At 35.0% G+C, this 21878-nt stretch overlaps 1 protein-coding gene across 11 annotated transcripts in view; it reads left to right on the top strand.

Moving 5' to 3' along the window:
* The window catches only part of LOC120624456 (rho GTPase-activating protein 23), a 497253-nt gene that overhangs the window by 376096 nt on the left and 99279 nt on the right, over positions 1-21878 (top strand). For 9 of the 11 annotated variants that reach the window (XM_039891015.1, XM_039891008.1, XM_039891011.1 and 6 more), the window contains 8 exons: positions 465-575; positions 1196-1276; positions 2922-3113; positions 3974-4027; positions 5419-5527; positions 6260-6349; positions 6962-7061; positions 8546-8629. In XM_039891015.1, coding sequence (XP_039746949.1) covers positions 465-575; positions 1196-1276; positions 2922-3113; positions 3974-4027; positions 5419-5527; positions 6260-6349; positions 6962-7061; positions 8546-8629 — 821 coding nt within the window. The remainder of the gene's footprint in view (positions 1-464; positions 576-1195; positions 1277-2921; positions 3114-3973; positions 4028-5418; positions 5528-6259; positions 6350-6961; positions 7062-8545; positions 8630-21878) is intronic. The other 2 variants (XM_039891017.1, XM_039891016.1) reach the window with 2 other exon arrangements.

The following is a 21878-nucleotide window of genomic DNA, read 5'->3' as shown; positions in this document are numbered from 1 at the left end:
CAACAAAATAAATAATATAGAATATAGATTTTTAACAAATGAACGTGAAACGCGATTTAGAGCAATTCGCTCGCCCTCCTCTAAAACCAACGTTATCTTCGTGCTAATAATTTTTAAGACAAAGCTAGGTACTGGTTGCTAGACATCAAATTTAAATAAATCTATATCATCAAAATCGAATGCCATAACGCGGGGTGAGGCGTTCCCCTTTGCCTAATTAAACTATTTGTCTTTTCATTTACTGGGCATTAGAATTCAGAAAGTCTACTAGGTTAGACGTATGGTACGTCTATTGGAAGCTTTTAACTTGGCAACTGTTTTACCTCTATGATCTTATAAGCTTGCTGAATAACGAAGTATGTGGTCCTTGGCTTGCCAAATTAATAAAAAACATTTTAGGATGTAGTTTTGTTCCAGAATTAAAAAAAAACATAAATATTTATTTTATGCTTTTAACCTTACAGATTTAGAACAGGATACGACAATCCTCGGCGGCAGCTTGTCAGGCAACCAGCTGATGATAACCGGCAGCAAACACCTCCATTGCCCACCTCCTGATGGATTTATCATGCCCGGTAAATAATTTATATCATTTAATTAACAGATTATCTAGAAACCTCGAACATCGTACTTTGCACATCTCGAGACAATCCGTTTAGAAGTATTACATTAGATTTAGTTCAGCATTAGGAAAAGTGACGCTTTTATTGAGTAATAATCTACCACCTACCTTGGAGCAGTCAAGTCATAGGAATTTATTACGTACGTCTATGTATAGTCTATACGTCTGTAGTCTTTGTTTATCATCCTCATCTTGCTCATCGTATGCTCCCTTAAGCTATAGAAGGCTAGTTGGAAGGGGGTACTACGGCAATAGAATATAAAAGTAAACTTATGTTCGACAACTCTTTCCTAGCTTTCATTAAAAAAATACGCGATGACAACCAAAACATCTTAGTGACAACTAAAACATCATCGTCAGATGGCATGGGGTTGTCTTTTTGCTATACACATGCTCATATACACATGTTAATCTACTCTAGTTATTACTATTAGTTTGAATCGTGAATTTTGTTTTGAAATTATATATTAGTGATTGTTTTCATGGTTGGTATCCTAGTACCCTTTTTCCAAATCACGTTGTAGAAAAATAAATTTAGAAGTGGTCTAATCAAAACATTTTGTCGTATTGTAGAAACAGAAAAGGTTCAAATGCGAACAAGGTCGAATAGTACCGGTAGTGAAGGATTATCCATTAGAAGACATCATGCCACAGGTGAGCTTACATCGCTATTCCATTCATTCTACATCACTTTAGAACATAATGCACATTTCTTAGGTTTCTATTAAGAAAGTATGAGGTATACGTCCATTATCTAACGTCAATATTTTCTTGAATCCCTGATTTCTGGATGAATAATAGGCGGTCACCTAAACATTTTCTTTGTAGTCTTATATCGGCAATCCTGTTTTATCTATGCGATCTAAAGTGTTTATAGACAATATTAAAAAATAATTTAACATTAGAGCAGAAGTGAAACTTCTAAAAAGTAGCCTACGTGAGACTGAGTACGTATCAGGTGCCAGGAGTATCAGGAGTTACATGATAAATGTAAGGTTTATAATTGCATACCAAGCTTACAAATTATTTAATATTTAAATGCACCTAAAATAGGATACGAATTGTGTAATGTATGCTATCTCAATCTCTCTTATACATTTATGTATTTGTTTCTTTATCTTGAGGCATTTTCTTTTCATCGAGTGTCAAATTACATAAGTTCTAAAGAAGTTTCACTTCAAAATGAGCTAGTAATACTTATTCTATCCAACACTAGAGATAACAAATTAAAACAGTTAATACAATAATAAGACACCTGATACATTATTTTTCCGCTATAGTGTTTTTCCGGAACAGTGACAGATACAACCGCCGCACTGTGTATTTCGCAATCGCTATAAGGTGTTTCTTAATGCACCAATTTTTATTATTATTGTTGACAAATTAATTGGGGTCGCAGGTTATATTAGGTTCAGTTTAAATGTCACTTAATTGGATTAAGAGTCACATATGCTTGGCTGTTATATTGTCACATTATTGAATTGTTGAAGTACACGCAAATTTGCCTACAGTCACCTTACACCTTGTTCCGGCGAACGGACACGCACGTGCCCTGCAAATTTCTAGATTGTTACTTTCGTTACTATTTAAAAAAAAAAAACTTAATAGGTTATTTACGCTTAAATGCAGACTTTAGTTCTAAAGTTTTAAATACACTACATTTGCAGTCTTGTCAGTTTTTAATTCCGGTATTGGAGTAGCATCAATGTAGTGTTTTGTATGAACATTAAAATAGATATAAAATACAGCACACAGATTGGTCTAGATGTTGCTTATTATAGCAAATTAACATAAGTAGAAGTTCATGATATACATTTCATTTCTGCTGCTATCTAATAGATTTTTTCTTGTAGAATGGCTAAAACGGTGCAAACATTTACAATATTATGTATACTAATTATAGAGTCCCTTTAGCAATTTTTTGCGTTAGTCTGCCAATTTAGTATGGACAAATAAAGACGATTGCCTGCCCATTAAAAAAAAAAAAAATTTTACGTTAGTCAAATTTAAGCTTACGCTAACTGTTCACTATAAATAAAACGTTAGAAAATATAGTCTAAAATTATTTTTTTTATACAATTACTATTATTATTCAATTGGGAATTTTGTTTGCCGGAAGATGTTGTTACCTTTATCGTTGGTTTATTATATTATTATTAAATTTGCTTAGAATGAAAAAAATAACGCCATCTACCGGCAAATAGTTGTAACACATCGCTCTGGCATTGCAAACGCTTTATTGGCGGTTGCGCGTCGACATTTCCGTGGAGCGCCCTCTAACGGGATATTCCGCCCCAAGATGGCAGTCACGCGAAGAGACGTATGGGGCTGAACAGAGAGCAAATGGAGGCCATGAACCGGGTGTCGCTGCCGGGCGAGGGTCCGCAGAGGCCGACGCAGCTCAGCCTCGCGCCGCCCTCCGACTCGACCTCGGCCTCGGCCTCGGCGCACACCTCGCCCTCGCCCACGCCCACTACGCCCGCCGACTCAGGTCCCCCCGCCCTGCCAACAACAAACACGCCTCGTCTATCTAGGAATGCTAATGCTCCCTCCCTCGTGTCAAGCAACTCCCCATGTGTAGCACAAATTGCCTATGATTATGAATAAGAAAATCCCTAGAATCGCATGAATTTTAAGTTGATCTTTTCCTGACTAGCTTCCGACTGTTCTGGTCACAAAAGTCATTTGCCATATCAACTTAAATTCCTGAGGTCAATCGGGCATTCGCTTATTTATAATTATATGTAGTTTATGTTTAAAGTTAATATACCTATTGTTAGTTAGTATTATTATGCCCCCCTGCTCTCTCCTGCTACACCTTTAACCATTGTGGCGAATTAATATTGTAGTATTTACCTACGTAAATTTTCGTGAATGGGTATCAAATAATGCAGGACCGTATAATTGTTTTCCCAATAAAGAAATAGACTAATGTAAACAATCGTCCAATATGAATATAATCATAGTTAGCCTGTTTAAATCTTTTTCATATTTTGCTATGCTTAACTTAAGTTTCCTCAGTTTTGTTCAATAGATCCATATTTCAAACGTTTATTAGAATATCGTAAATCTTTAATCATAAGAGCTCTAAAGTATTTTTTTTTGTTTCCTAAATTACCTGCATGGCTTTGATTATTCCAAAAGAGGAATACCAGGAAAATATAAAAGGGAGGGAGCCCTGTGTATTCTAACCTATCTTCTTTGCTGAGAGCAGTATTAACGGAATGCGTTGTTGTGTGCTTCGTTTGCTACTAATGCCGACTAACCGTTCGTGACACTCGATGTTTAATATATTAACATATACCGAAATACGTTCTACACAGAATTTAAAACTGAACTGTTCCTCTACAGGATTTGCCGATGATATTGTGACGAGGCGACATAAAAAGGATGCACAGCTGGGAGGTATGTTTAAAAAAAGTTTTGATTAAATTGTTCTTACCTACAGTTTGATTCGACTTAACATTATTTGTTTTTTTTTTTTTTTAACTTTATGTCGTCGCGGAAGGTAGCTGCGAGTGTAGCTTTGCGTAGATTAGGTTAGGCGTCAGGCTCGATGATAGGCTTATACCAAATATTGAATTCTGAGAAGTTATTAAGTTTGAATCGGACTGTACTCCGTTGGCGACGACAGGCGATATCTATAGAGTCGCAGGGTGTCTTTGGATAAAAGCGGCATAATACCATGGAATTTAGAACACCCTACACAAAAGACTAGTTTCAAGTCAAAATGGAATTGACAAGTGCGCCTCAACCTAGATCTTATCATTGCTTTCTAAGATGCATTATTGTCATTAAGAGCGCTGGCCTTTACAAAAAAAAATCCGTCGATTGATATAATGAACATGCAGTATGTTTGGCATAAATTTGCGACGCACATTAAAAGAGTTCCCGTTATCACATCTATTCAATAAACTCTCGCCATCATCACATTACCATGTTTTTTTAATGTAATGTACGCATCAAAAATGCCATCCATGGACTATTTGAATTAAGAAATATTTGACTCTGATTTTTAATAATTATCTGGAATGTGAGACCAGAAAGCGTACCTTATAAGCGTATCTTATAATCGTGTCTTATATTTGATCAAAATTCATAAACGCATGAAAGCATTGTTTACCCCAAAATATTTTAACACACGTGTTAGATAAGGATTTATTTTTGCTTATTTAATGCCAAAAACCTATGTGTGGAACCTACTGAGACTCGTAAGATTGCGCTAGATGGAAAGTTAAATGACAGATTGTAGATAAGGGTATGATGATTAAACCAAAAGTCCGCACATAACTTATCTCTAGCTCGCAATTAATAAAGTAATAAATAAAAAATAATGAAATTATCTTTTATTTATCATGTAATTATCTGTAATCGTTACTACCGGGCGATATTGAAACCAAACGCGATAGATTTCATTGTGTAATTTTTTGTGTGTAAATAAATATTTCACTTATGTTTCGCTACTTGAATAACACATTATCAAGCAACGCTAGAATTGAATGACCACGAATACATGTTTGTGATTGTACAAAGCGTTTATAATTGTTTTTTATCGTAGCATATATATAAAAAGTTAACGAGCGTTATATGCTGTTTTTTTGTTTGTTACACTTTGCAACGCATCACATAACTGATTTGTAATTTAAATGTATAACGTAATTTTTGCCTTGTTTTTGGGTAATCAACCAGCTTTCTTCATATTTAATTTGCTAATAATTTTTAACTCATTTGCCAGGGTTTAAGCTAGGTGAAGCTATAAGTACTAAGATTATAATGTATTAATTTTTCTTTAACAGAAGAGGAACGTGCAATGCGAAGGGTGTCCTACCTGAAGGCGACTTGGGGTGATCGCTTACATTTGGATAGCGACGTGGAGCCTGATGCAGAACATTACGCCCTTAGAAGGTATAATCTCGTAACTGGTTTCAGCCCTTATAAATTAAATTTAAAACCGTTTTTGCCACAAGCTACCTTAATTAAAAGCAAGTTCACTGAGACGAGAATGATTATGCGTGTGATAGAAAGGGATGGAGATACTCCTATCTCGCTCGCACGTGTTATGTTACATTGTCAGCTGTGGTCAATGTAAAGCCAGGTCATCGAGATGAAAAAAAACGGGCGAGACAAAAGAACAGACAAACTTGTATTATTTTCTCTCCTTACGAAATAATCGTCAACGCTTACATTCTTAATCTTGTCTCGATTAATTTGCTTTATGTTACTAGTTTAAAACAAGTTCTGACTTTATACTTTGAACTAAATGTTCGATAGTTTAGTATGATATAGAAATACCCTATAGTATGTTATGTGTACATTTTATGTTGATTTATATAACAAATAGACAAGATTGCATGGCAGTTATAAACGAAGTGCCTTGTACTCCCAAGAGCCTGCCTGTTAGACCCTGAGTGCAATCGTCAATTTTCGTTAATACGTAATTTGTCCATGAATATGTTAGAGATGTATCACTCCATTTTATTTGTACCTACCTCGTTAAATGTACCACATTGTATGTTGTAGATAGATACGTTTAAAAATTACAAAATGTTGTCAATATCACTGTCTAACAATTGAGTGTGTTTACAAAACGGGCTCCGAATGGTTTTTGTACTTGTGTTTTTCCGTGATAAAACGCAGTGCTTACCGAAAATGGCGTCCTCCACGATTGACTGAAGACATTACGCCGCTGCTGAGAATATTCGACCCCCAAGCCACCCTTCCCGTGCGGTACGTCGCATGACGACGCGATTTCGCTACTCGCCGATAGATGACGCTTCTCCAATGTGTGGCTGTTTACAGCGTTAGAATGATAGATGGCGCTAAATGTCCGCAAAATCTTTCTCGGGTTTACACTCGAGAATATTGTACAAAGCCTAGCATCATTAGACCCACTTCATGATATCACCGGCCAATGCCTAAAAGCCAAGCTAAGCTCATGGGCTTTGTTTTTTTATTATTCAGTCAATAATACATTCTAACAAAAAATCATTTTAGCAGTGTTTGTCGTAAAAGCGGTGTCTTATAATAAGTTAGATAATGTTTTGTTTTAGCTTGAATTAGCTGTATATACAGAAGCATAAAGAAAGAGTTTTAACTGGTCGCATGATCTGCAATATGATTCCTACATGGTATATACCTATTTGAACTGCATGTTTATAGTCCGTTTTGTGGCTTATATTTGTAAGCATGTTTGTTAGATGTCAATAAATTATAAATGTTTTAAGTTTCAGAAGTCAGAGTAAGTTGGTACTTGCCGCCAAAGTATATTTTTATTTGAAGATATTTGTATTCGTAAACTGTATTGATATATTCTAACTCTACCAATATTTTCGTGAACAGTCCAGAGAAGAAAGGGCAAGAGGCGACCGAAACTACCGACGCGTTAGAGGCTGACGTGCAAGGCAATGTTCAAATTAAAATGGTTGTCAGCAACGGAAAGGTAATTTATTAGCATACATTAAAACATCCTCGCCCATCATAGTGGATTTAGATCTCAGATCCTATTTTCTCATCCAATGCCGGTTGGAAAGCTGTGATAGTAACCGAGAATTAACGAATTTATCACCATTTAGTTACAATAACCTAGCTTTAACGATTTTATCAAACGTTAGTAAAAATAACTGAGCTTTAACGATGTTACCACAAGCTAGTGATAATAACCGATTTATAACGATTTTATCAAAAGTTAGTGATATTGACCGAGCTTTGACTATTTTATCAAACGTTAGTTACATTAACTGAGTTTTAACGATTTTTTTTTACAAGTTATTTTTATTACCAGGTGTTTTTACCTGTTTTGGCTGTTACTAACAATACAGAACCGCATTATTCCCTAGGCAGTGAATTTTCTTGACCGAGAACCGATATATACCTTTTTTTTAAACCTGTATCATAATATTTGAATGAGACAATGATAAAAGATTAGAAAAGGTTGGGCCTGGTTTGACCGTTCATTTTGCAAACCAAGTTTAATAAAACACGATTTGCTATACGTTCGAACGTTGAAGCTACACTAACAAAGAATAAATAAATTTAAAATCACAATAACATAATTTTCGAGTGCCCTTAAAAAAATCTAACCACTTGATTAATTTGTCTTCCGAAACCTCAGTGACCCTTTAAACAACTCATATCCTAACATCACTGATTATTAGAAAAACTTAATAAGAATTATGTTTGTTTATGGTAATACCGGTGGGGCATCGGTATTACAGTAGGTAGTATGCCCTTTTCTAATAACGATGAACAAGGCAAAGTAACGCCTTCATTAAAGACATTACTAGGCATTGATCAATCGCTCATTAATATCCCTCACCTAGGAATTCGTGAAACGTTTTTTTTCCCATAGACATGGCCTATATTTCGTTTAAAGCGATGCCTAGATTTAGTGTAAACGGGCATTAGTTTGTTTGGAGTATTTTATGTAAATAAGTTATTAAATAACGTATTCGAAGTATGATGTGTGACAATCGACTTACCAGAAACGGACATAAATTAGTGATATCTGCATATCGTCTGCGAAAGGTGCAGAACTCCTTTGTGGGGTTGAGTATACGCTTTTACAACATGATTCCTAAGGAAATTCTTGACCTAACAATGCATACATTTAAAAAATGTGTAAAAACGCATCTAGTACAGCGAGGTTACTATACATTTGATGAATTCCTCAATGACAAGGTAGATTGGAAGCAGCCAGCCTCGCTCCCATCTCCCGCAAGAGAGCAAAATGATTTTAAATGTTGATGTTGGAAAAGAGCAACTACTGAGTTTCTTGCCGGCTCTTCTCAGTAGAATCTGCTTTCCGAACCGGTGGTTGAGTCACTACAAACATACATACTTGACGTTTCAAAAGTGCTTATAAAGTAGGCCTACTTGAAATAAATGAATTTGAATTTGAATGTAATTGGTGGTGTGTACCCACAGCGCGCGAGCGACAGGTCGTGGAAGCAGGTGTGGGCCGTATTGCAGGGCACCAAGCTTTACTTATACCGGAACCATCCCACGCAGGTGAGTGATCTCATGGTTTACTAGCGTACCCAGCCCGCTTCGCCGGGCTAGATATTGCTTTATTTTATTTAAACAATAAACTTACATCATTAAATTTTTAATTTAAGTCTCATAATATATTCAATCATTTATTTCTGTCCGTTTTTATTCTCTTCTATTCTCTTCTCGAGCGGGTGAAGATCATTATCTACACCCATGTACACCCAACAATAGAATATCATCATAGTAAATAAAAGCTATGATGATATTCTATTGTTGGGGTACTCCTAAAAAATTGTTCCGATCGTCACCAAAACTTTACAGGATTACTCGCCAGGTCAATCCGGAGATTAACTGAAAGTTTCATTGAAATCGGTCCAGCCGTTTCGGAGCCTATACGGAACATACCCACACACTTTCTCTTATATAAATATAGATATACGTAACATAGAAAACTTAAGACGCTGAGAACACGAAATGAGGTTCAAACGACATATATGTTCTACACAGGATACTCTTGACCATATTTCATACTTAGCGTATTTTAGTTATGACCGTTTTCACTGACTACGTCAAGGCAATGCCTAAGTTAGTAACGCCCAATCCAAGAATATTTCCAGACCTTTCACCAATCAATTTTTACTATAACTCATATACCTAACTTGTCTATGATTATTGCCACAAGGCTCATAGACAAGTTATTCTTTGTTTTTATTATTATATTTTTTTATTTTGCGTATGGATTTAAAGTTATTCAAATGCCGAATTTACATATATTTTTCTCATCTGTAAAATGTCAGTTTACAAGTTCCCAAAATATTACGCACTGCGAAATTGGTGTCGTAACTTTAGATGGCGCCTAACGTCGATGGTCATCATATGAGAATTTTCAACTTTTCCAAAGTTTCAAATTTTGCAGTAAGGTTTTTAATCTAAGGATAAAATACTATACTAATAGGGAATATTGATTATTTTCGTTCTGTCACCGTCGTAGTGGAATCACGGTGGAAATCCTTACAATAAGGTGGAATACCTTACAATAAGGGATATCCAAATCACACATAATAAGATTCAGAGATTTTTATTATTTTAAGAGATATCATATTTTTTTATGACCTTATTTAATATTTTTATCATTTTGTAGAACCTTTTTGGTTTTTTTATGGCAACAAGTGGGTAACCAGCAAAATTAAGTATCACCTAAGAAATTACAATTGCTGTAGCCTTTATGAAACATACTCGTAACTCAAATTTATCGAAAGTGCGAGCGCAGTAGTTACAAAACCTAAATCTCATCTACTAAAGATTACGAATAGGTGCTCAAGTTTTTTGTGTAACCCATTTCTGTAAATTATTTCTCAAAGGTGTTTTTATTTGAAAATTAATCTTCTGTCTAATGACAAAAAAATTAAATGAATGCGTTCGTTATAATAAAAAAAAAAAGATTTATATGACCCATGCGAATACTTCGCACCTACTTAGTACTTATTATTTTGCAACTAACTCGACAGAATACTCAGGCCGTTGTTATTTTCTAAGTAACAACAAGCGATATGCTTTTTAACCTTGCGGTTCAATGGAGCCGCGTGTATGTCCAGTCCAAATATTTTGTGGTAATGGAGCTCTTGTTTTTATGGTATTTTTCCTGTACATTGTTTTTTTACGTTACCCATCATAATATGTACATGTCGTGTTTTTATGTATTCCTAGTATTTTGGAAGGTATTTTGTAAAACAACTTCCTTTGCAATTTTGTCATAAAGTTTTAATAAAACGTAGTGCGAAACGAATCTTCGGTATTTAAGTAAACATTATAGATTTTTAAAAATTAAAAAACTATCATTAAAATTAATAAATTATGCTTTTAAAAAACTAAGTTTTTATTTTTTTTAACCTTAGAGACTTAAACAAACATTCACCGCCATTTGCATCAATACAAATACAGAACTACAGAATGCTTTGAACTCGACGACGCGACGCTTTATTTATTTCGTCAGCATAGGCCCTTAGTTATGGTAAAGGTATAAAAAAAAACGCACAGCCTTATATCACATGGCTGGACGGCCTCATTAAAGAACTTAACACAGTACATAAATTTATTTGCCAAACCAAATAAATAATGGTAAAATAAAATGGTTGTTATGGCCAAAAATCTTCGCATTATATATTCAGCAGCTATCTTGTTTAACATATTAATAGTCATATTTCCTGCGCACCATATATGTAACACACCTGGCTTCCTCACACCTTGAATTATTATGGTGTGTTCACACCATATACTCGTAACTGTCACGAGTTATCGTGACAGTTAAAAAGAGCACTCCCTGTGCAGTATGCATTGAAATAAGGAAATCATTGTTCCTTTTCGTTGTTTTATTATACCACTTTCTAAACGATTTAGCTAATTTTACAAAAAAAATGTGCATCTGACTGTTGATATTTATTCGGTGCACTTTTTTTTATTTAAAGCAAAGATTTCTTATTTTCTTTTAAGCACTTTCCATTTATGGGAAAAATTCCAACGTCAAAATCCAAAACTGAAAACCGTACTGAAACCGTAAAATTGTATAAATACTAATGGCACATCGATTCTATGACTACATTTATAATAGTTTTATATATCCTGATTTTATTTTATAAATTAAATCTAATCTAATTTGTTTCTCCATGGAAGGAGTGCTAATTCTCTTACATTCTCATACTCAATGCTTAAACCAAGTTTATACACACTAGATAAATATTTCTAAATGTAATCACTTCCAATCGCATATTAGGTTGACAGACCGTGAGCGTTGTTTTTACGTGCCCCCTACTATGCCGACGATGTAGGAGTTTCAGCCAGAAACAGTTACAATATAACAGATGTCTAGTTAAAACTTCGATAAGAATTCGGTTAAAATACCATGTGGCTTATGATAAGCAACGTAGATAATAATAGCAAGGAATGTTGACCTTGACTAAGTATAATTTATATATCCACAATCTTATGCTATCCTTACTACCTTGCTAGTCCTTGTTAATATTATAAATGCGGAAATGTGTGTTTGTTTGTCCTGTATTGTCGTAAAAAATGAGTAACATAGGCTTTTATCCTAGAAAAAAAAATGATTCTCACGGGATTTGTAAAGAACCGAAACAAACGCGGACGAAGAACGCGGTCAACAGCTAGAATACCTTAAATGTGTTCTAGAATCGGGGCTTCTTTTCGCTAATTTGGGACTTCCAAGTAATGAGATTGAGACAGTTAATTAGATAAATTATAACTTTTGGTTTTGCTATGAGGTAATCACATTGTGCTCACGATGTCTTACATCTTCTCACACTTTAATGATTTTTTTAATACTAACAAATTCCTCAATAAAGTCTACTTTCAAAGTTCTTTTGTATCAACAACTGCATTTATCTAGTCAAAGCACAAAAGTACTTAGGACTTAAACTCCAGTTTGCTACATAAGATTAATTATTGCTATTGTATGTAGTTTATTGATTTTTATAAGCTACATCAAATGTTGGAAAAAAGTACAGTTCGAAGTCCCATGGATATACCTGTACAATGTACATTGGTAAATTTTTTTTCAGAAAGCGGTGTTTTTTCACTTGTGTAAACGTAGATTATGTTTTGTTTTCGTCGAAACCTAAATCAGACTTGCACCGCCTGTCTGACGCACGTACGAAAAAGCTTATATTTGTTGTTATGTGCTGTAATACGATGAAGCTAATAAACTATGCCGTATTGACCTGAGGGTTAATTGCGAAATACTCTTAAACAGCGTAGTATTATATAAAAAGATAAATCTGCCTTTGAATGAGCAATTGTTGTTATATAAATAATCTGTATCTCGGAAACGGCTTCAACGATTTTCATTAAATTTAGTATCCCCTGAAAACTAAATTTCATAAAAATCGTTGGAGCCGTTCCCAAAATTCTGATTAAACATGTTTCGAAGGCGAAATCGAAGGATAAATCGATCTATTTTTAAAAACTGTTTATGTATATATCATTTATATTATGTATATATCATGTATTAAGGCAATATACCTAATTAGAATACAAAAGTACATCTCGCCATCATCCTCGATGTTTTAATAGCTCAGGTGGGACATCGGGCGGTCCCGAAACCAGAAGATCCCCGGTCGAGTCCAGATCATTAATTCTTTCCTTTTTTTTGCTCGATATTTTTTTGTAATTGTTTATTTATACTTATAGACAGAGGCAATCCATAGCATAATACGTATTCAAATATTGAATGAATAAAAGATATACCGGAGCCATACCTCGTCGCTGCTCTTCTCCGTTCTTAATGCATCGAAATTAATTTAAATTCCTTATGCATTATTTTCTGCTAGGCTGCTAGCTGTGTTCAAGTCTAGGGTTATTCAAGGGGCGGATAAATAAATTCCTTAAAAGCCGGCAACGCATTGGTGGCTCCTTTGGTGCTGCAGATGTTTATGGGCGGCGGTGATCACTTACCATCAGGTGACCCACTTGCTCGTTTGCCCGCTATTAATATTAATAAAAAAAAAAAAAATATTAATTGCGAGATACTCATATTGTAGAATAGCTCCTGAGTTACCTAGCAGGTTTTTTTATGGCGTCTTTGCGTCGGGTCAAATCGAGTTTTTTTGTATTTTCGAAGCACCGAAAGAAATCGCTATGAGGCCACCGAATTGTACCCTCTTGTAATGTTTATATCTCTGTAACTACTTTTTTTCTTTGGTGTACATTAAAAGTGTATTCATTCATTCATTCATTCATACGTTTGTATTTAGTGTATCTTTGGTAGGAACTCTATATAATGTGTCTCTCATTCACTTATAAAGGGTACGACGTAGAGTGCCGAAGCGTCGAGTGTTGTGGCTATAAACTTTAGAATGAAATTATTTTAAGCGCACGTAGGGCCTTTCACGCACTGTAAATGTCATAGCAGTGCTCGAATTAACTGCTTACGTAAGACGCCATCCTTTAACTGACGTAGGTGAATTTCATATCAACGTGTGAGATGAAAGTGGAAATAAATTCGGGCCACAATAGCTCAATGGTTTGTAAATGACATTTGTTGCAGGTCAGAGCGCAGTCTTGGAATGTATTTTTCTTGAAATATATTATCTGTGTATTATTGTTTATATTGATATTTTTTCTTTTAATTCTAGTTTTACTTAGGACTTTTCCTATCTATAAGCATGTCAGCCTCATAATTTTATTCGATAGCAGTGTATCTTAACTAAATATCAAAAGCTACTTATTCCGGTTACCTGTGACCGAGGGCCTGGTAAGACACTCACTTAATCGCCTCACCTGTTACGTTTTAACTAAAATGATGTATCAGATCCTTCTTAGTATGTATCTAGTATTTTTGAGATGTGATTCATTTAAATTTAGAACAACCAAAGGTTAACGGGCGATATTTAAAAAAACTATATTAACGCGGATGAAAATGCGGGTAACATCTAGTTAATTGTTTTAATAATAATCAGCTTCAGCTCTTTTTATTTGTCACCTACAGCAATTCCTGCAATAAGTTATAAAGCGTCTAGAATCCATTCGACAAAAATTAACAGACGACTTACAGCTTACGTTAAATTTCGTTTGGGAACCTTGTCTAGGTTACTCTAGTAAATAGATCCATAAGTAAATTTAGGGTCTAGGAGTGGACAGGTCATAAAGTGTTAGTTATACTAATGATGCCATTTGAGTTTCTATGGAACGTCTTAAATCACAACCTTATACATTAAAAACCTACATATAATTATGTAAGAGGTCTTTGGTTAGATATTATTTAATAGCGCAAGTCCTTAAGGCGTAGCTATCCGCTCACGCCGGCGTATTCTCCCACTGATCAAAGGACGGCCATAAACTTAATTTGCTTTGAAGACCATTTGCCATTTCATTAATACAGCCTACATATTTCTCGGCGCAATAACGAACATCGCTTTAACGTTTCGATACCCCTTCTACGCTCAACCGAGCCCGCAATAACTCCTTAATGCGCTGAAAATAGAGGTCATTTTTGATAAATAATAATTTCACTTTCACGGAAGACATTCCGCTATTAGATTTAGGTGTTCCTAGAACTGAAAGCTAGCGTTTCCAGACGTTTATTAGTGTACAGATAACGTGAACTGCACTTTAGTAGTTAGGCGAAGTGTAAGCAGAGTTTATTGCAATTGACTCTTGACACAGGAAAGTCTGACGCGAAGTTTGAAATGTTGAGATCTAATTTGGGTGATTATGAAACAATTTTAACAGTTAAGATGGTATTAAGAGTACGCTGGCCTGTAGTATATCACTGTGCGTGTGCGCTGAAAGCATTATCTTAATGTTAATTCGAATTTCGAAACTGAACATACTTGAAGAGAGCTAGGCATACCTCCCTAATCTTTCCTGAAAGCAAAACATGTCCTAGAATAACTGTCGAAACACTAATCAAGTCAATATTAACACCAAATATTGTTTCAGGAAATACATATAATAAAGTAAAGTATCCTACAGTATTTTTATTTTATTATTATAAGTGGATAATTGGCATTGCAAGTAAGCTTACATTTGGGAGTATATATTAATTCGTAACTCTGAAAGCACACGTAATTTTAGTCAGTATCGTAGATAAAGAGATTAATTGAGTAAATCGAAATGTATCTTATTCTACAATTACCTCACCTGATCATTCTAGTACGGATTTATTCGCTGCTAGCGGAAATGAAAATGAATGAAAAAAATGAACCTTAACAAATGCTCCTTTGTGTCGGTCTTTGTGTTATGTCTCTTTTACACACCGACACGAATGCGCAGTCATTTTTCATTGGAAAAATGCATCGAGTTTCCTCAAACGTTATAAATAATATTAGCTGAAAGCCATTTATCTATAGGTCATCATGTATTTTTCTACTCTTGCTATGATTATTCAGTACATGCACAGTAACATTTTTAACATCTGACGGTTTAAAAACTGATCATCTCGAGCTTCCGCAAACTAAAACGATGCGTATTTGCATGCCAAACGGCAACCGTATACAAACGATCTATGTGTAATAGAAGGCTGTACAAACAATGGTTGTCAAAAATTCGGTATTCATACCTGTACTTCACTATAATTTATCACTGTATCTTATACAATCTATAGTATTTAAAAGCATTATTTAAAATAACTGACACTCAAAATATGATGCTTCTTATAAACTGACATATAGATTAACCGGGTCGCTGTTGTGCGATAAAAAGTCACCTGGTATGTACTAGTGTCTCCGTGTTTATACTAGTAGACCTAATGGATGCAGATTTATTAACTGTAAATACCTAATTGATATTAATTATTATACACTGTTTATTAAATTCCGTAGATACTATTCAAAATATATAATATTCAATTTACAGTGATTGTCGTAATGAAGTGGTTAATCCAAATACATTTTAATGAATTCGATACTCAATAAATTTGATGGTAATTTGTCACACCAGCATGATTGTGTTCTATTTAAATATTTACCCGTAATAATTTTATATCTTGCACCAACCCGCACTTGGCCAGAGTTCTCATTATGGGAGGAGGATGATATGATGATGATGAAGATGATGATTTTCAATAACAAGGGTTTCAGAGATTCCATTTGAATTGTCGGGCTTCCAAAACCCTGTGGTCTGATAAGTAGGAGGCCCCGGGTTCGACCGGGGGCTATTTTAAAATTGATTATTTCTGAAATTTCCCCTGTCTGGTCTTGCCAATGGTTTACCAACCTACGGACAGCGATCTATTGTTTCGGTACGATGCTAGTAAGAAAATCATACCCCTAACCGGTTGTCCCACTACCATGTTACATTGCATCATCAGATAGGTGAGAAGGTTCTTTTCCAAAGAACTGACTATTTACTTATCAAGACACCATTGTCACTTGACTGTCTTTCGTTTTAGCATAGGCCTCCCCAGCTTCTTTTATGCTTCGCGATCATAAATTCTGCTTATCTATGGTACTCCTGCTACTGTTTCTCTTAGGTCGTCTTCTCACCTTCGGAATGGTCTTCTTTTTCTTCTCTTACCGTCTCTAGAATACCACTCTGTTATATCTTTAACGCCAGTTTCTTTTTTTCTTCTCATCAAATTAAATGACCAGTGAAAATGTTACATAGCAATAAAATATATGCTTACGTACATTTTAACTGCCTCTTTAGCATATTAGGTTTTATCGCGCTTATGATTAAGCATTGACACCGTTTCGCGTCCTGGAAAGGGGTGATTTAGTGCTCCATAAACCGTTTGATTTAAGGGTAACAATTTACAATTAACTTTTATATGCGCAGGGATTATGCACTGTGTGTTTTGTATCACTCCGGGATATCGGACCTGCTGACCCGGTTAAACTTAACGATATCCCTGATGTAATACACGTTGGCAGGCATTCGTTCGGTATTTCGACCCCTTTGATACGTTCGTGTATAATTATCTATTTATCGGTTTAGGTAACGGGTTCAAAGCATACAAACGTTTATCGGTATCGGTAACAAAAAATCTGTTAATCCTACTTTGAATATACTTTAACGAGCAGGTAGACAACTTTGCAAGAAGAGCTGTAGGGTCTGGTTGGTTATGTATTTTTTTTTTAAACCAATTTACAGGCGCAAGGTTATGACCCAATTGATATGTCCAAAGTGTTTATCCTATCTACTTGATTTAACGATTTAACATATAAAATAAAATATACTTGTCGTAGTCTTATGTTGTTGTATCAAAAATCATTATATAGGGGAGAGCACTGATATCTATAGTACGAGTTTTTACTCAGTTTAGGTACCAGTGATTCAACCATACATATGATTTCTGTCACAATTTAATAATCGTGTGAATAAATGATTTTTATTATTATTATTATCAACTAGTCCACATCAACTTCTATTAATTCCGCCTGTTTGTACCTACAGCTCAAATGTATTTAAAGACACTTAAAATGCAGTTTGCTTGTGCACCTACACCTTGCCTTGTCTCGCCCGCCATTACTATTTATGGGCTAGCTGCACTAAGAAGGTGAAGGCGAAATTGTAGAGCTTTGGAAATAGCAATAAGGGCCTTAACGCACGGATATAATGAAGTTAACACTGCTTCCCGGATTAAAAGTGTCCTATATCGGTCTCCAGGATGCAAGATTTCACCAAGATTGCTATAGCTTAAAGCTGCACAAATTCACACTCCCCGAAGGTTTTCTGGGACTTTAATAACAACATATATGACATAATACATAAACATAGATTTCTGAATGGTAAAAAGTAGCATTCACCGGTTTTTTGTTCTTTTAAATGTATTTATAGTAATTAAACAATTTCCGAGCAAGACAGAGAAAAATGTATAAATGAGAAATTCATATATTCATTTATTTCAAGTAGGCCTATTTTATAAGCATTTTTGAAACGTCAAGTCAGTCAGTTTGTAGTAACTCTACCACCGGTTTAGTAGGCAGACACTACCGAGACGAGCACACGAGAATCTCAGCATATTGCTCTGTTTCCATTAAAATTATTTATTTTCCAATTTCTTCTCTTATTCCGTATATTGCACTGACTAAACATTATTTGCTTTTAAATTCTGATGTCGTGCTAGACTCAGCGAATAAATAACTTTGTGCGAATGCTGGAAATGTTATTAGATTTTCGTTATCAAGATGTGGATTCAGTTTCGCCTTGACTGAATTTTAATTTAATCTGTGTGAATTATTAGAGCGTGGCTTTACGTAAAACCGCATCCCGTCGGATGGAGCGGTGGATCAGAAAATTCGGAGAACGTCTCTCGAGTGCCTACATTTATTTATGAACATTTTAGCACAAGGTACGTGCTTTTTTATTTGCAACCTCATCTGGTGGTACGCAATCATGCAGGTAATTGACATTTATATTTTGTATATTAAATCCGAAAGTGTATCCAAAACTGAAATATTTTTCAAATCGGACCAGTAGCTCCTGAGATCATCGCGTTCAAGTAAACACACAAACAACCAAACAAACAAACTCTACAGATTTATATATTAAGCACAAGGTTATAAGTATTTATGTATATTATTCATAAAAATATCTTTGTACCACGCTTACTTTGGGACTAGACGGCGATATTTTGTGTACTCTTGTAGTATTTTTATTTATTTATTTAAACTCGCCCTGTTCTTGCGGTTCGATGGAGACTACGTTAAAATAAATAAAAGAAAACTCAATAAAATTATATTTTTGAATACTTGAGTTTTATTAATTTTTATTGTCCTTACAATATTCAAGTTTTACGCTTAAAAATTAATGAAAAGATTTCTCAAAAGTAACATTATTATTTCTTTTTAAAACAAGTGAGTAAAAAAGAGTTTGGCTTAGTTATGGGCGTAGAACCTTCTCAAGGACAAGCGCTCCATACATATTCCATTTGTAACCGTACTCCGCAGACCGCAGGCAACGTCTGAGCTTAATATATGAAAATTGGTATTCGCTATTTATGCCTTTATTTATTGTTACATTTTGGCCGCCACTCAAATATTTTTTCCCATTATGATTATGATTATGCGCTTGTTGATTTTATCTCGATGATAGGTTAACGTTAAACGATCGGTTACGAAAGCGTTAGAAATGTGATATGAATTACTCGATCGTTGTTTGTTATAACATTTGGTTAGCTAGAATTTATTATATCGACTTCATAGATTGCGGATATTTGGTAATTTATAATTCCTGAATTTTCTCTCCGGTCTGGTGGTCGACCCTACCGACAAATACGTGCCGCCTAGCGAGTATCATACATTAGTCCAGCCTTGTACTCTGGAGGCAGCCGAATGAGTGGGCAAAGAAAATAGAGCTAAATAATATTCAAGTATTTTTTGCGACAGTCTCTTTGAGTTCCGCGATGGCCAGACAATATCAGGGTTCTCTTAGGACCGGTTTAGTAACCCAAAACAAGATCTCAAGGTCTAAAATGATAACCTTTATGAACATTTGCAGTAGGTAGTAAAGCTTTTTGTGACAGTACTACCGTCAGTTTTTTCCGCCACCCAGCGGCTTTGATTCCGGTCTGAAGGACGTGGTAGCTGGTGTTGTTCCAGGCACAAGAAGCTTAACACATGCTTCAGGTGTTTTGGTTTTTTTACCGCGACATCGAACCGCAACACTAAATCGCTTAGCGGCACGTCACCGGTAGGTTGGCCGCGGCCGAAGCCTCCCACCAAACGAAAAAAATAGTATTTTGTCGGAACAATTTTAAAATGTCAGACTGTGACAACACTGATAACGCTACTCCGACGATATTCCACATTTGTTAACGAGTATTTCACATATACTTATAGTTTTGGTTATTATACTGAACACCTCACTTTCCAAGTTCAAGTCGTGATTAACCGGTTAAATGAAATAAGACTAAAATAACGTCACTCACTCTACAATGCGCCTACGTCCGTTTCTTATTGAATGATGATTGATTGTATTTTAATGAGATTCAGTTTAATTCATAAAACGATCATGCATTTCAATATTGTATGATATTAAATTAATATTTTAGGAGATCTTTGTTCAATATTTTTGCAGTAGTAGAGTATTTTGTGACTGAACTCGGCCGGGGAAGTACTGTCGCCATGTTAATTGTTACAATTCCACTACTACGTTATTTAAAGAAAGTAAAGTTCTCACAGTAAGACAATTATTTATAGCAAAGGTTATTTTAAAGCAGTATAAGAGAATAGACCCTAATATTCTACGAAAATTAAAAGATAAACTTCGGAAAAATGTAGTATGTGATATTCCTATGCGTAGCAGAACTTTTTCTAAAACTTTTTTTTGCTTTCCTGGGTAGTTTTTTGTACAGTAAATGCAATAAGGTTCTTTCCATTGGCTCACTATCTTGCCATAATTGTAAAAAAGAAATAAATAAGTGGCTCCTAGATTTAGATTATAATAAGACTTAAAAATTTACTTTGTATACAAGAATAAAACACATACCTACCGTACACATACACATACATAAACACATTCGCATAATCACAAAACTACTATTGTTAGATAGACTAGATATTTTTTATAATCTATCATTTATTGAGTTTCATTTTTTTTTTTAATTCTTAACAATGCTTACAAATATTTAAAAAACACCATTAAAAATTTATAAGAAAAAAAAAACTAAAGACTAGATATTAACTGTTATTTACTTTGGAAATTTTGCAATTATAAGCACAAAGCCTATGTCTTATTGCTACTGTTAACTGGGGAGAGCACTGATAACTATCATACGAGTTTATACTCAGTTTAGTTATCAGGGCCTCTAGCTTATTTTATAGTTAAGCTTTGGTTTGACGGCTTTGACGGCCGAGTGGCGCAGTGGGCAGCGACCCTGCTTTCTGAGTCCCAGGTCGTAGGTTCGATTCCCACAACTGGAAAATGTTTGTGTGATGAACATGAATGTTTTTCAGTGTCTGGGTGTTTATTTGTATATTATAAGTATTTATATTCATTAAAAAATATTCATCAGCTATCTCAGTAACCATAACACAAGCTACGCTTACTTTGGGGCTAGATGGCGATGTGTGTATTGTAGTAGTATATTTATTTATTTACAATTAATTATCTTACTAAACAATTGATGAATTTCTTAATGACAAGGTTGCTTGGAAGCGTCCGGCTCCGCTTTCATCTCTCACAAGATGGAAAAATGAATGTTAAAATGTAAATTGTTGATGATGCAAAAGAGCAACTGCTGAGTCTTGCCGGCATCTTCTCGGTAGAATCTGCCTTCCGAACCGGAGTTAGAGTCACTACAAGCAGTCAGACTTGACGTTTTAAAACTGCATATATCAGGCCTACTTAAAATAAATGAATTTTGAAAAACTTGTCAGTATTTCGTCCATCAATTTAAAAATATTATTAGTTACTTTATTTCAAGAAATTTTATTCTTGTTCCCCCTCGTGCTCCGTGATTAGATCATTGATAAAAATCATCAATAATTCGCCATTATCCATCGAGACACAATCGTGGGCTTAAGCTATGTTTTGAGAGATGAGTCTATGCCTATACAGTTGCCTAAGCAGTGGGACACTACGCAGCGGATGATGATTATTGGAAACATTACATTAAGTAGGTAGTGTATTGTCGCCTGTTTGGTGTGCTTAATCAGCCGTGAACGCACAACACGTGCCAAGCCCTACGTAATATAATGACAGTCGAGAGTGCGGCCAGATTGAATTACGTTACCCGATATACGGTTCGGCCACGCGCTCGCTAAAATATATTGACCGCGCTATAAAGGCACTGAAGGCATCTATGAACAGG

The sequence above is a fragment of the Pararge aegeria genome, chromosome 6 (genome assembly GCF_905163445.1).
Source record: "Pararge aegeria chromosome 6, ilParAegt1.1, whole genome shotgun sequence".
Lineage (NCBI taxonomy): Eukaryota > Metazoa > Arthropoda > Insecta > Lepidoptera > Nymphalidae > Pararge > Pararge aegeria.
The sequence above is the reverse complement of the archived record's forward strand: the minus strand, read 5'-3'. Positions and strand labels throughout refer to the sequence as shown.